The following is a 23,695-nucleotide window of genomic DNA, read 5'->3' as shown; positions in this document are numbered from 1 at the left end:
AGCTGATGCTGAATATTTCATCTTGATGTTGGTTTTAGTATAAACCTAAGTTTAAACTTCCAAAAGGTTTTAGAAATCCCTCTATTCTTTTGCAGTGTTTATTTTTTGCCCTTGTGCCTGACATATTATGCTCTACTATGATCTGGCAGCTTAAAACAATGGTGACCCAAATCATTTCTGATGCCACCCCATCTCAACCATTAATATCATGATACAAATAAATAAAAAATAAAAATAAAAGGAGCCAAAATTCAGTCTTAGAAGATCACGATTTTACCCCATCTTAATCTGAGCAATAGAGGTCATGAAAGTAATACCATTTTCCGTATGTTTGCATATCTGAATTAGTCTGTAACAGTGGCAGCGACTAGAAAGAATAATGTGTTCCGTCAAATGTTATTGGCTCATATTTAAAACTCTTGAATATTGTACTAATATCTCTAGTGTTTGTGCAGCTCAATATGAAATAGCGATCCTACCTATGAACTATGGCCCTGGAATGAATTGTTTGGAATGGGACATTGGCTGCCTTGAATTTCAGGAACTTACGGGCATGAGTTCTTCCAAGCCCTATTTCTTTCAGTGAGGGCAAAAGCAAAGTCCAGGATATTCCCCTTTTTTTTTTTCTTTTATAAAAAAAGTGATGTGATCCACAAATTACAAACAACCTGACACAACATCAAGCCTAACAGTCCAAGCACTTGGTGTATCCGCAAAATTTTCTGGTCATCCAATATCTTATTACTAAATTAGCAAGGAGATAAAACAGCCATAGCAGTACATAAAATTTCCTTCCCAAGTGAAGGTCTCAGTGAATTTTACAAGTACATGATATGTAGGGCAACAAGATTTTTAAGTGCCTCCATCAAATCACATTGAATCAATGATCGATCTTTCCTCCCAAAAAATTCAAATACAACATAAAAAGATCGATGGCTTATCCCTCTCTCTCTCTTTTTCCCCTCCTTTTTTGATAGGAAAAGTATGTCTTTCATTAAAAGATCAATAATGGCCTAAAATACAACGCTACATGGGTGTAAATCCAGGACTACATCAGGCTTAAGTACAATATATAAGATAACATCCAAGACTCAAGCCAAAGTTAGGACAATACATAACAATAACACAACTTAAAACATTACAAATCTCCAATAGCCGAAAGAAAACTAAATAGTTTCACACGGTGAATCGTTGGTGAAACCTAGTTCCAATCGGAAAAATAAAATTCATAGCGTCCGATAACACAATGCAATACAACACAATTGCAATGACAGAACAGAAAAAAATAACAATAAAACCACAAAACTGCAACAAAAACTACCCCTACGATTCACCGGAAAGTCTTTCAATGTCAATCAATCCTATCCACTCACTTGACTGTCAAAGTTATGGCTGAAATGATCTAAAAACATTATTAAAATGTTTAAACACCAATACTGAGTACAAAAAACAGAATTACAATATCACAGTAGCTGATACTAATTGTTCTGTAAAATAATAATAATAATACATTATTTAAGTCAATATTATTTACATGAACCTTTAAAAAGCTAAGTGTCTGACTACTTAAACCAGACCACCTGATGTGATTTAGTGGTATTTGTTATGTGTCAAATAATTTCCAATGACATATCAACATTCCAAAAATTTCTCAATACTGTTCTCCAGCTTCGATACTGGAAATGTATGCTGTATGCATTGTTCAACAGACTGAAGTTCTGCTCAAAAGAAAATTTATGACTATTATAAAAAGTATTACCCACTCTAAGTGGCAAGTACAACTAAAACTCAACAAGTACAGTGAAGAGTGAAAGCATCTATAAGTCTATGCAGAAATACTCGGCAAATAGATGTAAAAGTACAATTCCAAAAGGCCCATACCCCATTGCTACGCCCTGTAAACAGAGGTCCACATAACTCATTAGCTAATAGATGCATCAGAAATTTTCTATATGTTGAACTTCATAGAAAAGCCATCACATAATGGCCGTTTTTAAGTCCTTCAGCGCGGGTTCAAGGGGTAAATGGAGATGGGATGTGGTAGGTCTCTAGGAAATTCTTCCTCAAAGAACAAAAACAGAAGAAAATTGTTCCTCAGGTAACAACAGGTACAACAAATAACACAAAATTCTGAAACCAAGAGAGACAATATCCAGAACAAAGTATACACACAAAAAAACCCCCCAAATGAAACAAAATCACAAAAGAGAGGGTCCTTGAAAAATGTTTTCTCCATCTACGAGGGTACCGAACACTTTTCTCATTAGAAACATGTCCTATGTTGGTTTATACAAGTATTTAAATTCAAAGTGTAACAAATGGGCTATTCCCCACATTACATGTCACGCTTTATCTTGGCTTGTCTCTAAATTAATTCTTCACAAGAGTACAATAGATTTATGTAATCTCAAAATATCATGTAAGCAGACTTATTTACTATTGCTTATAAGAATACTGGCATTTCCAACTTTTCATTAACAAAGTTTTCATGACAAAAAGTCAGACTAACTCCAAGCTAATGAAGCGATGCATAGTAAAAATGACATCAACAGAAATGCAAACTAGACAATGCTGTGCAAATGCTTAGTAAAGATAGAAAGGAAAGTTGACAGCCACCCATTTAATTATGAAATCTGCATCCAATTCTTTCAGTATAATCCACTCCATAAAACAGAAAATAATAAAGCAACAACATAGCTAATATTGAACGTACAAGAGCATCAAGTTTCACCACCGTCTTTTCCACCGAAAGGATCATGGGTAGGACCAACATCCTGCCCAATATGACGCTGCACCAGGCGCTGCAAATCAGCCATAACCTTATGCTCGCGTTTTGCCTTCTCCTCATAGTTAAACATTGCTAATGCTCGCTTGTCCTCTGCACTATAAACCTGGTTTTCCTTCCTAATACGAATAGCATTCATTCTCTGATGCCTACTACCACTCATCACATACCCAAGACTCTCAAATTTCTGAATCTCCTCAGCAGATAGACCCACTTCACCTCTTCGTGGTATACGCTTCCCTTGCTGCACGTACTGTGCAATGGCATCACCTTCTCCAGGCCTAAGTGCACCACCATAACTAATATGCCCTTCAGCTCTAGGCAGTGGCATTGGACCCACCGCCGGTTCATTATCTAAAGCTGGCTTCTTCTGAGACTCAATCATTTCCTTAAACTTGAGCACCTCAGCATTGATTTCAGCCTGCTTAGCCCCATCGTCCATTTTCTGTTCAGAACCTAAACTCTCATCACTCTCACTTTCTGACTTCTGCTCTTTCTTACTCCGTTTAGACAGAGAAAGCTTGGGCTTCTTCAATTTCCCATTATCATCATCAGAAGACTGACTGGCATCAGATTGCTCAGTTTCGCTGCCCCGACTATCGCTCTCATCCGAATCACTGTACCTACTCTTCCTCCTACTTGTCTTTCTTTTACTGCTGCTTCTATTCTTGTGCCGTCTACCTCGTCTCTTTCTCCTGCGTCTATCCTCTTCCTCATCAGAATCGCTCTCATCATCTTCTGATTCACTAGGTTTTCTACTCTTCGGCTTCGATCTCCTACTCTTTCTCTTCTTCCTAGACCTTGAATCATCCGATTCAGACTCGGATTCAATCTTTTTCCTATTCTTCCTAGACCGCGGATCATCAGATTCAGAAGCAGACGCACTCCTCTTCGAATGCTCAGCTTCAGAATCGTCTTTTTCTTTCCCACTCGAATCATCACCTCCGTATTTCTCCAAAATCTCATCAGGTTTATCGTCCTCCAAGTCATCGTTCTCGTATCTCGGAGGACTCGGCGTGGCGGTCCAGAAACAGTGTTTCAAGGATTTACGCATCTTCTGCCTCTTTCGCCACCTGTACTCCATAAAGTTCAGCCCCTTCAATTCCTCGTCGGAATCCGACTCTACGTCATGCCCGTTCCTATAATCTCGGTTGCTCTTGCCAAATCTTTTCGGCAACGAGTCTAGGGTTTCGTAATTGCTGCCTACGGGACTTCTTCTTCGTCCAGGGCTTGGACTTCTTCTTCGTCCAGGGCTTGGACTTCTTCTTCGTCCAGGGCTTGGACTTCTTCTTCGTCCAGGGCTTGGACTTCTTCTTCGTCTAGGGCTTCGATATTTCGGTGAATATGAGCGGGAACGGGAACGGGAGCGGGAGCGGAAGGGAGAGCGGTACCGGTAAACGGGTGAATTTTCGGAGTCCGAGGGGTAGCCGCCGGAACGGCGGCGTCTGTCTGGGATTTCGATGGTGGATGATGGACGGCCCATAATTGTTGATTAAGCTAAGAAGCAATGGTCGGTCAATGTAAATGGTTTTCTTTTTCGTAACTTGATTTAGCTTTTGCACCGTTGCAAACTCGGTCGAATGTCCTTCCTCGACCCGGGTGCCCTGACATCCCCTCCTCGACCGCCAGCGAGGAAATTAACGCGTGTTCCTCGAAGGCGTCTGAATGATTGGGCCGTCTTAGAGATTGGAGAACCGCCAATTAATCGGGCCCTATTTGGTTACCCTCCAGCCCAATTACCACTTTTAGGGCTGTGTGAATTTCTCCAAAACTCGCTGCACCGCCTGTCTATAATCGAAATTCCAATCTCTTCGAATGAGTTAACAAGTAATTTCATTAATTATGAACTTGAAAATTAAATGAGTGATCGCCACCTCATACTTGGATAAAAAATATTGGAGTAATATTGTACGTACAATGATAATATTATTCTTTTGTTAAAGTTTGGTTGAAGAAAATAATATATCTACATGGCATATTAATAAGGGACATTGGAATCAAGCATTAACTGAAATTTGATTTTTTTTTCCCCTTAAATGATCGTACTGAAATTAGAACATATATACCTGATGTTGTAGTTCATTTGAAAGCCAAATCTACAATTTATTTTAAGAAATAAATTAGGAGTTATTTTAAAGAGAAATTCTACTCTCCCAATCAATTCACATAAGATAAACCAAAAAAAAAAAAAAAAAAAAGAGTCTTGAAGCTCAATATTGATACTTGATAGGGTAAGTGATAGTTTATGTCCCTGTTTTTAAATTTAAGAATTAATGCCGGTCTGTCCAAGCAAAATTTTGTTCACATAGCAGAAATATTATGGTTGGTTATGGAGGACGCTTTGGAGTTGGACAATATTGAAGAACCAATCGATTTAAGACTTATTGCTGACTATCAATGTAAATGAAGCTATTTACAAAGGAGAATAGATGATTAAATTACTTATAAATAACAACAACTACGCGATGAAACATACTTTTCCAGTAAATATATCAACTTGAAGCAAAGAAGTTTAGCCTCACACATTCAATCTTGACATTCACAAGCTCACACATCCAACCACCGCAACGTTTTACCACACTGGCCTGGGTAGCTTACAAGTTAAGACGCCTCTATTTCAACTATAATTTCCAATTAATATACACACACTCACACACTTATGCATGCATGGTGTTCTAGAATTTATGTAGTATGGAATTGTGTCAAATTTTGAAACGATCAAAGCTTCTGATGATCAGCCCTTTTTTTTTTTCCTCCTCGTTTGTGGACCGTAACATTACTTATTCAGTACTCTACAAATCACAATAGAAAACCAAAATTTTCCCTTTGACGTGAGGCTAGCTTTAGATGTAAGTTTCGATCTCTATGGACTGAATTCTCTTTATCAATCTTTGTATTAGCTAGGCCATTTTCACAAGTTCTGTATTCAAATTCACTGGTTGATATATATGTATTAGCTGACAATCAATTGGCGCTTCAGACATAGGCTAAATTATCTTTCAGAATAAAAATGCTCAAGTACCTTTTTAATGTATATAACCCACGTTACCACTTATGTATAAATATATTGTTAATTTAGATTTTTCTTGTAAAAAGATTCATGGTTAATTTAAAATGTAAAAATCTGAATTAAACTTTTAAGTATCGTATTATGCGTTATCCATTTTGGTCTCACTCTCTTCTAAAGCACTGAATTAAAACATATGTTATATATCCAAAGGTGATCCACATTTGTACAATTTCATCATGTAGGGACGAAGTTTTTTTTCTTTTAAAAGAAAAAAAGCACGTTTTTCATGCTGGATGGAGCTGGTAAAATAAATAAAAATGTACTAGAAGATACTTCATGCTTGTTGAAGTTGGGTGAGCATCAGCTACTGTGGCTTGTAGGACAAGGCTAGTGAAAGAAAAGAAAAAAAATTAAAGAATGAGGGGATATATCGTTTTGGTGAAGCCGCAGCTAGCTTTGGTAATATCAGGTTCATTTTTGAGAAAGAGAAAAGGGAAAAAAGAAAAGGGTGTGACAGAGACATGGCACCAAGAGAGGGCATGTATTTCTAAATTCTTATTTCTTGCATGATTGCCCTGTAAGAGATCAAATGAAGGAAATACAAATTGAAGAACAGTAGTAAGATACAAGTCACTCGCTCTCCTCAAAGCAAAGCAAAAGCCCCTGCCCCCCATTAATACTTTCAGCTCGGCCCTCTATTTCCTTCCAACCACTCACCTACTACCAAAACCATTAATTGGAATTAAACACACGCACACTACTTCTCCAAATGGCCGGTTGGCTTCACTCCCTCGTCGTCTCCCCTTTGAAGAAGCTCTGGGATCGCCTTCACTCCAGCCACCGCAGACGTAATTAATACCAATTCCCCCTCTTCACATTCTCGTGATTTCTCGCAAAATCTCCATTTAAAACGATTACATGCATGCATTCGTTGTGTTTTGCAGGTAGAGGGCTGTATATACTCTACAAGGATGTGAAGTCGTGCCCCTGCGAAGATGTGCAGGTATTGTGGTCAATACTGGTGGAGTCACATGCGGCTGATCTTCGCAAGTAATTAGCTAATACGAAGATTATACAGGTTTAATTAATTCGCTTTAACATCGATGCTTCCAAGAAGAGGGTGATGATCACTTGTCCCTCGGTGTCCGCATGCATCCATTGCCTTGTGTATGTATATGCAATTACAATTCCTCTGTAATCACTACATTTTGTCAGAATGGGGCTAGCTTTTGTTTGGCTATAATATATATGTACATGGGTGGTACCTGGTGGGCTATTTTTGTTCTTCGTTTGCCTCCGAAGTCCCAACTTCTTTGTTATGTGTGATTACGTCTGTAAATTGGTGATATTTATAATCAGCGAAAGATAAATGAAGTGCTTTTGATGCTACAAACGTTATTACTGAACTTTCGGGTACTGAGCAAGATCTCCTCGCTGCGTCATTTTCAAGGTTTATAATTTACTCATTGTCGGGGTCGGGGGTCGGGACTAGAGGAGCAAATAATATAACTCTTCAGTTAACCTTTTATTTGCTGCCATTAATAAAATAACTCAAATGGAATATCCGTATGATAATAATTTTAATTAAGTTTTAAGTTTCATTAGACAAAAATGTTGATTTACCCTCGAAAAGTTAGATGCAGCAACAATGGAGGGAAATTCGCCCACTTAAAAATTATTTATCTTGATCTTTTTTAATTTTTTTTCTCTTTTTGAAAGAAAAGCTTTAGATTTCTTTTTCTCTTATTTAAAGAGGATCGTTAGCGAATATTTTAATGCATTTATGTGATAAATATTGAATAACAACCCAAAATAATTTTTAGAAACAGAAAATCAATTTTTTTTTGAAATAAATGAACTTTTTTAATTCTAGAACACTAAGTAAGTATTGGTAAAGATTGAAGCTCCTAACACCCTTTTAAAACTCTTATGAAACTCATACCTCTTATTTCGATGAAAATAATAGAAAATGACAAAGGTTACAATAGAGTTTAATTAAATGTTAAATCCAAATTTTTTTTATTGCCTCAAAATTGTTTTAATTTTATAATAACTACCTATATCATTTACCGATGAGAGAGTTTATGGTTTGCAAGTGTAAAAAAAATATTTTAATTTAGTTAAATTCATATATGTCCTTTTATGTAATTTTCTCTAAATTACAATTACTAATATCGGGTTTTATTAGAACTCTACTGGGGTGCAAATAGCACTCTAAGATCCTAAATAGATTTTTATGGAGCCAGCTAAGGCCCAATAGAGCTATACTCGTTATCAAATCAAATGTCAACCCAATTCCAAAACCCTAAAACCCCCGACTCTTGTTAGTAGTCAGTCATAGCATTCCAGTCCAAACGCGCCACAGAGCAAAGGAGTAAGCGAAGCGGTCGAGGGAGAAAGAGATATCGTGTAAGATACTATTGACAATTTGACATGCCTCATTTAAATTTGGTGATCACTGAAATTCTCATTCTAACAAGCTTATAAGTTTTTAAATTTAAAACAAAAAAAATTTTGCCGATTGGTTGGGTTGTATAGGCATGGCGGATACTAAGGCAGTGACTTTACGTACGAGGAAGTTCATGACTAACCGTCTTCTGTCTAGGAAACAATTCGTGAGTCTTCTCCTATCAATTTAATATCATTTTTTTTAATTTTTTAATTTCGTATCATGAAAATATTACTTTGCTTTGATTGGATGCAGGTCATTGACGTTTTGCATCCCGGAAGAGCAAATGTTTCCAAGGTTTGTTTCTCTCTTTCGATCTTAATTACGACCGATAGAAGATGAATGCAATTAAAGAAGCTGCATATGATAATATAAAGAGTCATTTCTTGGGTTTGTTTATTTTTTATTAGATGTGGAACTGTTTGTTATATTCACTTTGATTTAAGTTATTCAAAAGGCGGAGTTGAAGGAGAAGCTGGCGAGGATGTATGAAGTTAAGGATCCAAATGCTATCTTTGTTTTCAAGTTCAGAACCCATTTTGGAGGAGGAAAGTCCACTGGTTTCGGTTTGATTTATGATTCTGTTGAGAATGCAAAGAAGTTTGAGCCAAAGTACAGGCTAATTCGCGTAAGTTGATTTCTTTTGTTTCTGTTTGTCGTGGGTCATGATTGTGGAGGGTGGTTTCTACTGGTCAATGCTTTTGTTCCCAAATGACTGGTGATTTCTACTGGTCAGTGCTTTTGTTCCAGAATTTCTTAAAACGTCGTGCAAAATCTTTTATGCAATTGAGAGCACTAATCAAAGCTACTAATAGTAAACATTGTATCACTTCTTTATTGCACCTAAGAGCTGGGGTGTAGGTTCCTTAAATGTTGCTGCTACAATATTGGTGTTACTTTTCCATTATTAGCGTGATGAATGAATCTGTTGTAGCATCACTTTTAACACTCAAATGTTGAAAGTGAGTACAAACCTTGTAAATTTGCATGTGAATGAATTGTATTTGAAGCTAGATTATTATCTATTGCACTCTTTTAAGCTACAAGTTTTCAGTTCAGATGATGGCTGTGTAAAAATTTCTGAACTCTGCTGACTTTGATATGATGGAATAAAAAAGTAGATTTACATGGTTGGGCTGTTCTCAGGCTTCAGTCACTGCATTGCTTTTATATCTAGAAACTCTGAAAGCATGTCTTGGAAACCTCGCAAAGATCTGTTGTTTAACCCTTCTTGAAGTTTAATATGTTTATGGTTTAAAGGTTGATGCTACTTCCAAGGCTTGGCCATGGATGTACTTGTGGCCTCTGATCCCTGTGGTCACACATATACACATAAACTCATACTGTCTATGTATAAACACTCTGTCAAGCAAATCTATAAAGAAATTCTATCTTCAACGAAGAGAAGTTGTCTTAATGAAAGAAGTATTCTTTGAAGAAGAGAATTTTATTTCGCTTCATCTGATAGAGATTTCTTTGTCTGATTCCTATTTTTGTTTGTTTCGCATCTATCGGCAGAATGGATTGGATACGAAGGTAGAGAAATCAAGAAAGCAGTTGAAGGAAAGAAAGAACAGAGCCAAGAAGATACGAGGAGTAAAGAAGGTAGAAAATAATAGGGAACCTTTTTTCTCCCCGCTCTTTTTCAAAGTTAAAAAATGTATAGCTGACATATTAATTTTTTTAATTATTGAATATCCAGACAAAGGCCAGTGATGCTGCAAAGAAGAAGTGAAGCCTTTTGGGATTTTCTGGTTATGCAACTCCACATGCAAGGAGTTTTCTCTTGGAGCAGCTTTCTGCCCCTATTATTTTCTTTTACCGTTTTTGTAGTAAAAGTAAAACTAGTTTCAGAACTTTAATTTCTAGCTTTAGTTGATGTTTGACTTGAGGTGATAGTGATGATATATAGAGCCGATTTTTGCATGCTAATATATTTCATATTCCCAGTAGTTTTAATTGTCTTTGATTGTAGTTTATGTATATGTACGTCAGGTTATGGCAACTGGGTGTCCAATTCGGTGTGATTCGTGTAGTTTAAAGTATTGCTCTCGCGATCAATCATACCCTCATTCGGTATAAAGGGGTTAGCCCAAGATTAATTTATACAAGAATAATTTATTCATCTACTCTATTAAGTAAGTAGCCATATAAAACCTCAACACACTGAGCTTGTTATGCTCGTCCCATAAATGGATTACCATTTACCAAGATTGATGAATTTTATATTTTAATTTCTAAATATTTTCGTGAGCCCCACAAGACAACACTTTAAACAACTTTTCTAACATGAATCCGGATCCACTCTTTAGCATTTTCTCTCTTAACCCCTCTCAAGTTTTTTGGGATTTATTAACATGTGTTATTAATGAAAGTAAAAGGTTAAGATTAAATCTTATATTTTAACTCATGGTAACTCAAAAAACTTTCTTTAATTATTACAATTTTCTCTACCTTCATCACGTTAGAATTTTAATCGGTCTCTTCACCGGTATTCATACGCTCACCAGATAAATTGCGGAGATTTTAGAACACCAAAAACAGTACAAAGCCATTTTTAAGAAATTGGCATGTTGGAAATGACTGGAAGCAATTGACAATGGACGTTGATGTTTAAAGAATGGCGAATAAAAATGTTGGGTTTGATGTCAAAAGCTATAATTATTTGTTGCGGTTATCAGTGAGAAAGGTGAATCTTTGCAAGAATAGTTTTAGTAGTTTTGCCTTGTGATAAAGAATTATTTTCAACTGCTTGTACTAATTAAAGAATGGATGATTGAGGAGGCAAAAGTATTGGTGTAGCTTGCAAATTGTGATGGTTGCCGATGGGAACAATTTTATTTATGTATTTATATTTTTGTGTGATTGGGGTAGTAATTTGCTATAAATTTGTATATGGTGCCGGATACCTGTGAATTACTGTGAGGCTACAGTAATTTCCTTATAGTTTTTATGCACTTGGAATTAGTTAATGTTAAGCATAACTTTCGAAGTTACTATATTATGTGCTGTTGTTATATCATCTTCCTTCGGATAAAGTTTCAACTTTTTCTTTTATTTAGTTACAAAGTTGTTATTTGGAGTATCACATTTCCCACAATGGAGTAGCAAAATATACAGCAGCTATAAGAATCCAAAATAAACCAGTGATTGTAAACCAAAACAGCAATTATAGATTCCGGAAAAACCAGTACATAAAGTATAAAACAAAAAAACAGCAACTGTAAACCCAAAAAATAGTTGAACAGCGGCAAAATTGTAGCAATAGAATTATGGGGTGGGATTATGAGGTAGGTTTAGGAGACGTACTTTTTATACACAAATTCAAACATAATATTCCAATCATTAGATTAAAATTAATCAAAGGTTGAGATTAAAATTGACGTGGTTTTTTTAATTTTAAAAACCAACAAAATAATGTAATGGATCCATATAATAAATAAATTATTACTTATTATTCTCTCACTTATTTAATATATTCCTTCATTAGTACTCTATTTTTCTCATCTATCATCTCTTTAATATCTATATCCATTCTCTCTCCTATTTCAACCGAATTTTTCATTTATTCTCCCATTTATATTGTTTAATCTATCTCTAATTTTATATCACTAAAGTCACCATGATAAATTTTTGATGATAAAACTAGCTAAACAAATTTCACTTAAAATATATTTTTTAAAACAATATTCTTGTGTATTGCAAATGCCATAAAAAAATTTCAAAAAGATAATGGTAAAAAGAAGTATTTTAATTGAAAATTTTAAACTCATATATATAAACATATATATACCAATTACTTTACTTTTTACTTTAAGAGAAGTCAATATTTCGAATTTTGTTGAATCTCCAATTGTTCCATTAAAAACTCTTTCAAATGGTATTCTTAAAGAACTATAAAAACTAAACACGAAAGAAAACTAATAAACCAAAATTTTTCAAAAACAAATGCCAGTTTCTAATTATGTAGGTAAATTAATTTTGATGGTTTTAATTATTCCATTTACATATTTACAGGAGAGACATAAAGAAAAAATCTTAAGTAAAAGAAGAAAAAGAATTAAATATTAAAAAGAGGAGAGAGAAAAATATTAATATAATTAATAACTCAGGTCATTTAATCTTGACCTTTCATTTCAATCTAATTTGATGGTTGAAAAATTGTGTTTAAACTTATGTTAAACAGTATCTCTTGAACCTACCTCTAGGATTATATGTCCTAATAGCAGTAGTTTACGAAACAACAATAGTTAGTCCAGGAAGTGAATTAGTAGCAGCAACACTAATTTAGTTCATCAAATTGTAAGAGAGAGTAAAAATTTGTGCTATTTTATTGAAGCAATTCCTGAAAATTTGTTCATTGAAATTGTTCATGATGCATCGATGGTTTTAGATTAGACATTGAACTAGACAATTTGCAACTTTTAAGTTCCAACAACATAAAATCATTGTGACATAATTTAATAATACATCATGTTAACTTACTTAATAGATATCACTTCTAGTCATAAAGAATAAATTAGATTAAATTTACTTATTGAATGTTTTTATGAAATTCCTCTTTGTAACAAACTAACATTCTTGAGACCATTTCATCGATTTACTTATCTTAGAAAATACCTCTTTTCTAATACTAAAATCTCATTTTCAATGCGTATTTATTGTATAAATCATATGCTAAAACCATAACAATAAGCCTGAAACAATATAATAGATAAATAAAGAAGACGAATATCAAGAACAAATTAGCAAAGGCAAAAAATTAAAATTAGTATTAATTGCAAAAAAAATCCAATGAAAAATTGAAATAAGTACATAATATGGGATCCGGCTACGGTGCAACGGTGATACCATGTCACCATTGCATCTAGCCGTTAGATCCACTTGGATGAATGGATCTATTGGGATCCAACGGTTAGATGCAATGGTGGCACGGTAACACCGTTACACCATAAATTTCTCTCGTAATATGATAAAAAATTCTTAAAAAGCATAAAGCAAAATCTACATTATAATTTGCTTGAAAATCCAAAAATATGCAAAACATATTGTCAATTGCTTTTTTCCAGTTTTTACTTTTTTATTTTTATTTTTTTTATAATTTATTAGAGATCGGCATTAAAGTAAAAAAAAAAGCAAAAAAATTGGCGGGAAAATTTTTTAACGATAATTACCTGTGAGTTTAGAGGTCAATTTACGTAAAATTAATTAAAACAAAATCTCAACCATTTAATTTTATTTGTGACCGCCGGAGCCTTGAAATCTGGAGAAGATTTAAGAGAGGAGATGTTTAGGAGAGAATTAATATATTGGAATATCAGAAATTGTTTAAGATTTATATGGGTCCCACCAAATAACACTTATACAGTGCTTCATCATTTCGAGGTTTTTCTCTACACCTTCTATTAGTGGGGTCCATTTTTTTTTTTTTAATTGTTTTTTTCAAAGTTTAAATCTTTTTAAAGATATGCCTAGACGCCTAGTCACGCTCCATCCCCCTATCCGAGTATTTTTTTGATTTGTTAATTTGGCGAAAGTGAAATGGAGGGAAATTGAAAATTACGGGATTATATAAAATGACAATCCCGCCCATTTTGGTAATACCAAGTATTCTGGAATCACGGCCAGGCACTGCATTCTTTTAATAATTCTATACATTTTTACAAGCAAAAACATATAAAAGCCCTAAACCTTTAAAATATCCCCCAAATTTTATTTGCTTTACTTTTGTGTCTTTTCGTCTCTCCCTAAACCCTGTGATGTGTGTGTGTATACTTCTATGTCCTCACTCACTTGAAAGTTCAGTCTTTGAGACGCCATGCCCATTCAGTGGAAGCATTTAATCCACGTATCTCGTGCGACGTCGTAGGATCATACAATCTCATTCTCTGTTCCGCATTAGTAAGTATTCTTTCTCATCACTTGCTGAATTTTCTTTTTTCATTTTTCATATTTGGACTTCTATTTTTTTTTTTTTAATTTTTGGAATTAAGGTTTTTATTGAAGTCTGTTGTGATCAAAAGTACGTTGTTCATTTTTGGTTTAGTGGACCTTTTGTAATCAGTAATGGGGGTTATTTTCTCTGCATTTTGGTTTGATCTGAGTGAAATTGTTTTGAATTCCAACTAATAGTTTCTAAACTTAGGGTTTTTGTGTTGATTTTGTTAGAGATGAGAGAGGGATTGAGATCTGGAGACATCTCAGTGAAAGCCGAGGTCAAGCTTATGTCAGAGCGAGAAAATGAAGTAAACGATGAGAAGAAAAATCTTTTTGATTTGAACGATGAGACAACAGAAAAAGAGGATTCTGGGTCCACTTCTCCGAAAGAAACAATGGAGATTAAAGAGATAGATGAGAAAGCAAGTGATGAATGTGGAGAGACTGGATTGGGTGAGAACGACAGAAACAGTAGCAGAGTTGATTGTGTTGTGAAGGAGGATAGCAAAGTAAAAAATGCGGGCACTGTTTTCTGGTCAGGATTGGGGATTAAGAGTGGGAATGATAAAGAAAGTAATAAGATTGAGATCGAAGAAAAAGATAGAAATACGGGCTGTGATGGGTCTGAGAATGAAAGGGGTTTTGATGTGCATGTTGAGGGATTGAGATCTGGAAGCATCTCAGTGAAACCCGAGGACAAGTTTATCCTGGGACCTGAAAGTGAAGTAATTGATAAGAAGAGAATTTTGTTTGATTTAAATGATGAGATAATCCCATTTATGGATTTTGGCCCTGATTCTGTGAAAGAAAACATCAAAACTAAAGAGAATGATGCGCCAATAAACGATGAATGTGGAGAGATTGGATTGGATGGGAACAAGAGGAAAAGGAGTAGAGTATATGGTGAAGAGCTTGGAGAAGATGTTGTTGTGAAGAAGAGACTGAAGGAGGATATTACAGCAAAAAATGTGGGCAGGGTTTTGCGGTCAAGATTGGGTATTAAGAGGGGGAGTGAGAAGGAAAGTAATCAGGCAGAAATTGAAGAAAGAGGTAGTAATAGGGTGTTTGATGGGTCTGAGAATGAAAGGGATGTTGATATGCAAATGGAAGTGAGTAATGAAACTAATGGTGCTAAGGGGAGAAAGAAGGTTAAAAGAAAGCGAGGGAGACCCCCTAAAATGCTGGAGAATGATGAATCTGAGGGTGAGCAAACAAAGATATCAAAAGTTAAGCCTGGGAGACCGCCTAAGTTGAATAAGATTGATGAATCCTGTGAGCAGAGGAGGAAAAAGGTGAAAGATAAGCGTGGTAGACCTCGGCACAAGACACATGAAAGCGGTGAATCTGATGGTGAGCAAAGAAAGAGGTTGAAAAATAAACTTGGGAGACCTCGGAAGGATGGGTCTGATGACAGGGGAAGTAAGAGGCTGAAAAAGAAGCGTGGGAGACCCCCAAAATTGCAGGGGATTAATGAGGTATTGAAGGGAAAGGTTGGCAAGGGAAAAAAGGTAAATGGAATTAGAAAAAGCCAAAGGCATACTTTGGCAGTTGGTTTGAAGCGGGACGTGCCAACTTATGGTTTGATTCCAGAAAAGAGACATGGCGGGACAGAATTTAATGCCCAGAGGTTTGCACCAGATAAGAAGAATAGTTGTGCTGAAACTGGGGAGGCTATATCCAGGCAGACAATGAAGACTGTAAATCAGAGAGAGAAGAAATGTCTTGAAACTCATCAGGAGGAAACTTTGAGTAAGCATGGGGCAAAACAACTGCTGAGAGATCGAATAGTAGAACTTCTTTTGGCTGCAGGTTGGAAGATTGAATATCGACCTCGGAATGGTAGAGAATACTGTGATGCAGTGTACGTTAATCCTGAAGGAAAAACCCACTGGTCAATCACCCTAGCTTACAGTGTGCTTAAAAACCATTATGAACAAGAAGGTGGTAGTTCTGATACCAGTAAGACTGGATTCACATTTACTCCAATACCAGAGGATGAACTGAGTATACTCAAGAAAGTAATAAACAAGAGCAGATCAGATAGGAATAAGAAGAAAAAGGGGAAGAACTTGGGTACAGATGGTGAAATAGTTACCAAAAAGAAAAAGAAGAAAGGAAAAACAAATTCTGCAGCAAGCCCGCATGGCAAATCACAGAAAAGGGGAATCAAAGGGAAACCTTCTGTTAGTGAAGGGGGTACATCACACAATGGAATGTCAATACCAGCCAGGAGACATAAGCTGCAAGAAACACAACAAAGGAAGCGGTGTGCTTTGCTGGTCCGCAACTCTGTGGAGGGTGAAGAGTCTAATGGTGATGGCTTTGTAGCATATGATGGTAAGTGGACCTTACTCGCTTGGATGATTGATACTGGCACCGTACCACTTAATGAGAAAGTGCAATATTGGAATCAAAGAAAGACGCGAGTAATGCTCCAAGGTCGTATTGCAAGAGATGGCATCCGCTGTGACTGTTGCAGCGAAATTTTTACTATTTCAAAATTTGATACCCATTCAAAAAGCAAACTCTGTCATCCATTTCAAAATCTTTATTTTGAGTCTGGAAGTTCCCTCTTGCAATGCATTCTAGATTCATGGAATAAACAAGATGAGTCTAAACGTAAAGGGTTCCATTTTGTGAATTTTGATGGTGAAGACCCAAATGACGATACATGTGGTATCTGTGGAGATGGGGGAGATCTGATCTGTTGTGATGGTTGCCCATCGACTTTCCATCAAAACTGCTTGGATATTAAAGTACGTATAAGATAGCACATGGATTTATGACACACAAGCAAAATTCTCATTCTCAATTTTTTCTCTGTCTCATGTATATAGGTGTGAAGAGCATGGAAAGAAATGTTAGATGTTTATTCATAGTTTAACTTAAGAACCTTTCTTGTTTGGTGGCGTACTGAGGTGATCTTGAAGAGTGAGTTGAAATTCTTTTCAAGTGGTTCTGGCACATTGTTCTTTTGGTCTAAATCTTTTTGTTGCACGGACACTTTTCCAGTTTCTAGTGGCGTACTGAGGTGATCTTGAAGAGTGAGTTGAAATTCTTGTCAAGTGGTTCTGGCACATTGTTCTTTTGGTCTAAATCTTTTTGTTGCATGGACACTTTTCCAGTTTCTACTTTTATTTAATTTTTGGTTGATGTAATCAATCCTCAAGTCTAGAATTATTTTTTTGGGTGCATGACTTTGAATTGGAATTTATATGCCTTTTCTCAGATGCCTTTTTTTCCCTCTCCGTAAAAGAGCTGAATTACTAATTGTATTATCATTATAAATATGAGGATGCTTTTCTCTTGTTATATGTAGTAATAAACTTTATCTAGGTTTAATTTAGCTTTTGAATAATCTGCTCTTCTCTTCATACTGCAGAAGTTTCCTTCTGGAAAGTGGCATTGTGTATATTGTTCATGCCAATTTTGTGGGAGAATTAATGAGAGTACATGCCATGTGAATGATCAGGATGACTCTGCTTTATCAACGTTACAAATATGCAGTTTGTGCGAGGAAAAATGTATTGTATCAATCTTGTTAATCCTATATACAATTTTTTCAATTGTCCATGTTGTCAACTGGTCCTTGTTCTATTATTAGTATTCCCAATTTATTATCTGTATTTTTTAATTTGTGTATCATTGACCAACAACTTTAACAGCTTTCTTCTGCTGTAGATCATCAATCCTGTAGTCAGACAGATGGCGCTGTGCAATATGAACCCAGTAGCTTGTCCTTCTGTGGAAAGAAATGTCAAGAGGTACTATTTCAGTGATAATTAAAGTGACATTATTTCTTAAAATTTGTATTATTTTGCCACATCTGCAAACCTCTTTTAGGATTACTTGGCTGCTGGGTAATGTAACTTTCAAGGTGGAGGGAGTTGAGATGTTATTAAATACTATTGTGGGCAAATTGGCAGGAAAAAAAGGGGCATGCTGATACTTAAACTGTCAACTCCATATACTTGCTGTTGTGTGGAGTTCCAAACTCGAGAGTTTGAATCCTGTACAACCAAGATTATGCTTTTGACGCTTAATTTTAAGAATATGTCTACCAAATTGGCATTGTTTTTTTGTCAATTTACATCTTGATAATCATTGGGATTTGTTTTTTGACAAACTATAAGGACAACTTTGTTTACTTTATTAATGAGGCATTCATTCTTCCTGATCTTTCTGGTTTACCGGATATTCTTTTCACTTTGCTATTATTCTAGGTATAAGTACTAGTAGGATGTGTTTATCCAAAGGTGAGCTTCAGAAGTCTCCTGGCCATTTATTTGAGACTTCAGATTGAATCTGCCAGTAACATGGATGTGTTTTACTGAGTTGGGAGTATGCAGATCTTGGGTCCAGGTTGTTTTCAGTGCACCTGAAGAAGAATTTGTAATTGCTTAGATAGGGAATACGTTATTCACTGGGTGCCGCTGCATACATCTAAAATTTATTCTATGACTCATGAAGAAAATTATGATTTTAACTTAAAAAAATAAAGTATTTTTTTGAGAGATTTTCAGTTCTATATCTATTTGAATTTTTGTATCAGTGAAATTCATGGCAAGTGTTTTTGCTCTGCAGATATTTGAAAGACTAGAGAAGCTTCTTGGGGTTAAACATGACCTCGAAGGAGGATATACGTGGAGTCTTGTCCATCGGTTTGATGTTAGCACTGATCTTTCTCTCAGCGATGTATGTCAGAAGGTTGAATGTAACGCCAGGCTTGCTGTTGCACTATCTGTTATGGATGAATGTTTTTTGCCTCTTCCAGACCATAGGAGCGGGATCAATCTGATTCATAATATTCTCTATAATTTTGGGTAAGCACTCTTGAACTCTATGTTTGCATCCATTCAAAAGCATTTTCAAACTAGTTGTTAAATCAAACTATTATTTTTATTTTCTGCATTTTTTAAATTAAATGGGGTTTGGTGGTTTTGTTGACCGTACATTATTTGTGATTCAATTTTAAACTCTTTTTATTTTTCATTATTATTGTTTTAAATGATTCGGGTAGAAAATGGGTGGCACTGTATGATTGCTGTTGGACTATAGGGTCAAGTTTTCTTATCCAGCCTGTCATCATGTCAGACTTATTGCTGTTGTTGGAGTCACAAACTTTTACATAAAGGAGACTTATATTACTTGTCTGAAACTTTGTGTATGCTATGTTTTCTTTGCTGAATCTTGGTGCTATTAGATCTGTTGATATTTTGCTGAATTCTAATATGAGGTTAATATTTATTTCAATGTGTTTGTTTACCTCTTTAGCTTGTATATCAGTAGTCACTTATCATTCTAACTTGATAATTATCACTAGAATTGTCTATTGACTTTTATATATATATATATAAATATATATAACGAACCATTCATTTCCTTTTCAGGTCAAACTTTAAGCGTCTCAATTATAAAGGTTTTTTCACTGCAATTCTGGAGAGGGATGATGAGATCATCTCTGCAGCATCCATTAGGTTTGTCTGTGAAAATCTTATGCTCTCCATTGCTTCTTGACAATTTGTCAATGCTTAATTTTTGTGTCGGTTCATGTGTAGAAATTATTTTGATAGGACTGGAAGGAATGAATGTACACATGGATTGTCAATCAATAGAAGGATGATTATTTGATTACCTTTTAGGCAGACATCTAATCTTCTTCTCACATATTTAAAATCATTTTTGAGTATTATAAAGGCTATCTACCTTTTGACTCTCAAAGTAACAGTTCTTGACACAAAAGCACAAATATCAATTCTTTTAAATTTATGGTTGCACTTCTATGTTTAACTGTGCATGCAGTTGATTTTACTGGTAATTTCCACCTTTTGCATGTTTTGGCTTGTCATAAGATTTATAACTGAGTATTTCATTATGTACTCCTGGACAAATAGAATCCATGGGAAGGAATTAGCGGAGATGCCATTTATTGGGACCCGCCACATGTATAGACGTCAGGGAATGTGCCGTCGGCTTTTAACTGGAATTGAATCTGTAAGTACATGACAAAAGTATTTTTTATGCTTCTTGCCTGCCTTTCACTTGTGCTTTGGAATGTAGATCAACTACAGATTCTAACTTTTAATTTATTGCGGTTTCTTATTGGAATGAATAATACATATATTTATATTTGATCTACTCAGGATGTTGAAGCAATTTATCTATCTGTTTGTTTTACTTGTGAGTACCGAGTAATCTCTAGTTCTAGGAAGTTGTCTAAGATATAATTATTCTCTATTTTTATACATGGAAGTATTTACTTATTTGATTCTTGGTGTTCGTGAAATATTACCTGTTCAGTTATCTCTAAAGTATTCTATTCTAGAATGCACACGGCATCAGTGTATATGCATGAAATTTGTGCATAAGAGCATTATGTTGTCAGTATTTATTCACAGATTTTTTTCTTTCATGAAATTTCCTACTACTGTGTTGGTGATTTGCTGATTGTGGACTTGCTATTCCTCTTGGTGTCACTTTTTGTGGACCATTATATCAGGCTTTATGCTCCTTAAATGTTGAGAAGTTGATCATACCTGCAATCTCTGAACTAAGGGAAACATGGACTTCAGTTTTTGGTTTCCAGCCTCTTGAAGTATCAAGCAAGCAAAAAATGAGGAACATGAGTCTACTGGTGTTCCCTGGTGTAGACATGTTGCAGAAACCGATGATGAAGAATCAGTTTCCCAGGGAAAACATGATTTCTGCCAAAGGTATTCAATCAAGGAACTCATGCACATGTGCCCATAAACATTCAGATGTACTTGTGTTCTAATATATTAGTTTAATCGGCCACTGGGGGTAAGAGTTCGAATACTGGGGAAGGTAGAGAATTAAAAAGTTGATTTGGGCTGTCCACTCCCCCACCTTTTTCAGAAATAAATGTATTAGTTTAATCTTATGGATTAATGATTTTACAACACATATGTTTTTGTAGGGCTGAGATCCAGTGAACTTGAAAACCCTCGGACTGCTGATGAGGTGGGAAAGAATTCTGATGAGAAATATTCTGCTGGGTTTGATTTAAATGCTTGTATCAATGCTGCAGCACCTCATGTATGTAAGATACATGACAAATCTGCACCTGGTGAATCCACACTGCAGTTCCCTAATGGATCCACACATGATGCATCTGGGCTAACCAGCGAAACTGTCAATTTTCCTGAGTCCACTACTGATACAAACTGTATTGATCAGTTGGGTGTGACTTCTAATGATCTGCAGGCGAATGATAAAATTGCCGTGAATACTTTGGGCTCTCCGTCTGATGCTGATGAACAAACCGAAGATACTGATGATCCTAATGCTTCGAGTCTTGCTGTCAAAAGCATCGCCTCTGAGGTTCAAATAGAATATGGCTCTGCGAAACAGAGCCTCAATTCTTGTGATGAGGCCTCTGCTCAACAATCTGCTGAAATTATCAAACATCAGAGCTTGGGATTTTTGTCGGAATTAAATGTTTCTAGTGAGAATGTTGTCGCTCATGATTCGGTGTCTATAGATTGCAGGCCTCTCGATGCCAATGTTATTATAGATCAAGATCATCAGCAGTTGCCTGTCGTAGGATGTATATCTGTGTCTGGGGAAAGGAAACTTGAAACTGATAAAGTGAAAAGTGACTCGGTCTTCTCTCAGATCTCATCTGTGGTAGCAGGTGACATGAAGCAAGCATTGACAGAAAGCATTAAGGCTAATCATATTCTGCGCGAGACTATCATCACTTCCAGTTGCAATGCTGACCAAGCTTCTCCATCTGCTCCCCAAAGGGCACAGAATGATGACTGCATTAATTCTTCCCGTCAGGCCAATGGGCTTGATGATCATGACATAGTTCTCTCTCCCATAAATACAGACTGCCATTCTCCTTGTGTACCTTTTTCTGATGCCCCCAATAAACCTGATTTTCCACCTTGCATGAGCAATGGACTTTGCTTGTCAGAAGATGAAATGATGAGTTGCAAGGCCTGTGTGGATGATGGCCCCAATCTGAAGGATAAGCCTGTTTCTGTTGGTGGGAGTCAAATTTGTGATGCGGGGTTCCAGGTGAGAATTGAATCTTCAGAACAACCTGAATCTGATTCTCAGGTCCATCTTGCGGGTGTAACAAATACAAATTGCAATTGTGAACCTTTATGCAACTTGAGCCCTGGTTCAGGTGTGGCTCTTCACTGTGCCTCTGGTGGGGGTAATTCCCACGGTACTCCTGAGGTGATGGTCTTATCTAACAAGGCTAGTTGATTTCTTTTTGTTTGTTCACTGTAGATATCAGGTGTCTTTTTGATGGTAGGTAAAAAGGAGGTTCTGGAGGATTCTTTTTGATGGCTTGATTAAGCAATGTTCTCATTGATTCTGGAGAACAGTTTTGTAATACTTTATTGTGGGGTGTGAAGGCATTAAGGCTTAAGCAAGCGAGTGATAGTGGCAGAGAGAGTATATGATTCAGGATTTTGGAATTACAGTTTTAACAGCTTTGTAAGTCGTCACACTTAGTTTCAGTTGGTGGTAGTATTGTTAGCAGTTTCAGTTGGTGGTAGTAGCGTTAGCTTGTATGTAGATTCTAGATTTAGATGTCACTGAGGTTGTGTATTTTGGACCGCACCCATGCTCATTGTAAATGGAACAACTAGTTGCAAAAGTTATCAAAGTAGCTAGTATTCTTACGCATAATTTAAGTAGTCCCCATTGCCAGCGGCGCAGCTGTGATTCATGTGAAAAATGTTTTTGTTTGACGCTCTCTCAAATCCCAATTACCCTGGACCTTTCCTTTTCAGAAAGACAACTGCAGGTTTGGCCCATTCTGGGGACGGTGTCGTCAAATCAGCTTTTATAATTGGGGTGTCGTAATTCATTAAAATTAGGGCCCGTCTAGTGACACATGGTCCAACCCAGGTCGAAACCTAGAGGCTACACGCGCCAGCCTACATGTAGCCCAAGAAAATCCAAAAGCCATGCTCCCCCTCTGTGGCCCCTCCCTATGCGTCGTACAACTGCAAATTGCAGTAAAATCCCGTCATTTGCTGCGTAACCCCTGCTAGCAAAGCAGACGGCAGTGATGCATGCAGCAGATACACATATTCGACTCAAGATGTTGGTGTAAGATTCCACCATGCATGCTCACTCATCATCAACTTCCGTAATCAGATATCCTGAAAACCACATGCACAATTATTATATACGGGAACTAATCTCTCCCCACTAATAATAAGAAATTATACAGGATGCAGATGAATATCAAGTTGAAATTTAAAAACCATATTTGCTCAGAAACAAGTCATTATCTTTGGCATCTACTCATCACTGAATCTTATTTGTAACGTTATCCCACAAGTCCTTGTATAAAGCAAAAACTATTTGACCATAAAAATAAAGGACAAAATCAAGATTCCCAGGATCTGTCTTTGTTTGGCAATTTGGCATTTTGTCCTCATTTTAAGCCCGCATATTTTTATATTGTCACCACGCCGGGATTCTGCCCAATCAACTATTTCTAAAACAGTGATCTTTCTTTTGTTTA

General features: G+C 36.1%; 3 protein-coding genes across 4 annotated transcripts; 2 read left to right on the top strand and 1 right to left on the bottom strand.

Moving 5' to 3' along the window:
• Positions 1-2,595: 2,595 nt before the first annotated feature.
• Positions 2,596-4,451, bottom strand: LOC102609668 (uncharacterized). The gene has a single exon (XM_025098928.2). The coding sequence runs from the start codon at positions 4,266-4,268 to the stop codon at positions 2,721-2,723; it is 1,548 nt and encodes a 515-aa protein (XP_024954696.2). The 5' UTR covers positions 4,269-4,451; the 3' UTR covers positions 2,596-2,720.
• A 3,622-nt stretch (positions 4,452-8,073) lies between these two features.
• On the top strand, positions 8,074-10,196 carry LOC102609400 (40S ribosomal protein S24-1). The gene is made up of 6 exons (XM_006479638.4): positions 8,074-8,204; positions 8,334-8,410; positions 8,500-8,541; positions 8,702-8,872; positions 9,763-9,849; positions 9,947-10,196. The coding sequence occupies exons 2-6, from the start codon at positions 8,336-8,338 to the stop codon at positions 9,977-9,979; spliced, it is 408 nt and encodes a 135-aa protein (XP_006479701.1). The 5' UTR covers positions 8,074-8,204; positions 8,334-8,335; the 3' UTR covers positions 9,980-10,196.
• A 3,582-nt stretch (positions 10,197-13,778) lies between these two features.
• LOC102609112 (uncharacterized) lies at positions 13,779-22,897 on the top strand. 2 transcript variants are annotated; one of them, XM_025099023.2, is made up of 9 exons: positions 13,779-14,145; positions 14,390-16,937; positions 17,564-17,705; positions 17,863-17,945; positions 18,766-19,004; positions 19,572-19,658; positions 20,076-20,175; positions 20,681-20,894; positions 21,119-22,897. In XM_025099023.2, the coding sequence occupies exons 2-9, from the start codon at positions 14,415-14,417 to the stop codon at positions 22,417-22,419; spliced, it is 4,689 nt and encodes a 1,562-aa protein (XP_024954791.2). In that variant the 5' UTR covers positions 13,779-14,145; positions 14,390-14,414; the 3' UTR covers positions 22,420-22,897. The 2 variants fall into 2 exon arrangements, with proteins under 2 accessions (XP_024954791.2, XP_006479700.2); XM_006479637.4 differs by having other exon boundaries at positions 13,780-14,145; positions 14,413-16,937.
• The last annotated feature ends 798 nt before the right edge of the window (positions 22,898-23,695 follow it).

This window comes from Citrus sinensis, chromosome 3 (genome assembly GCF_022201045.2).
Source record: "Citrus sinensis cultivar Valencia sweet orange chromosome 3, DVS_A1.0, whole genome shotgun sequence".
NCBI classification, from domain to species: Eukaryota; Viridiplantae; Streptophyta; class Magnoliopsida; order Sapindales; family Rutaceae; genus Citrus; species Citrus sinensis.
The sequence above is the reverse complement of the archived record's forward strand: the minus strand, read 5'-3'. Positions and strand labels throughout refer to the sequence as shown.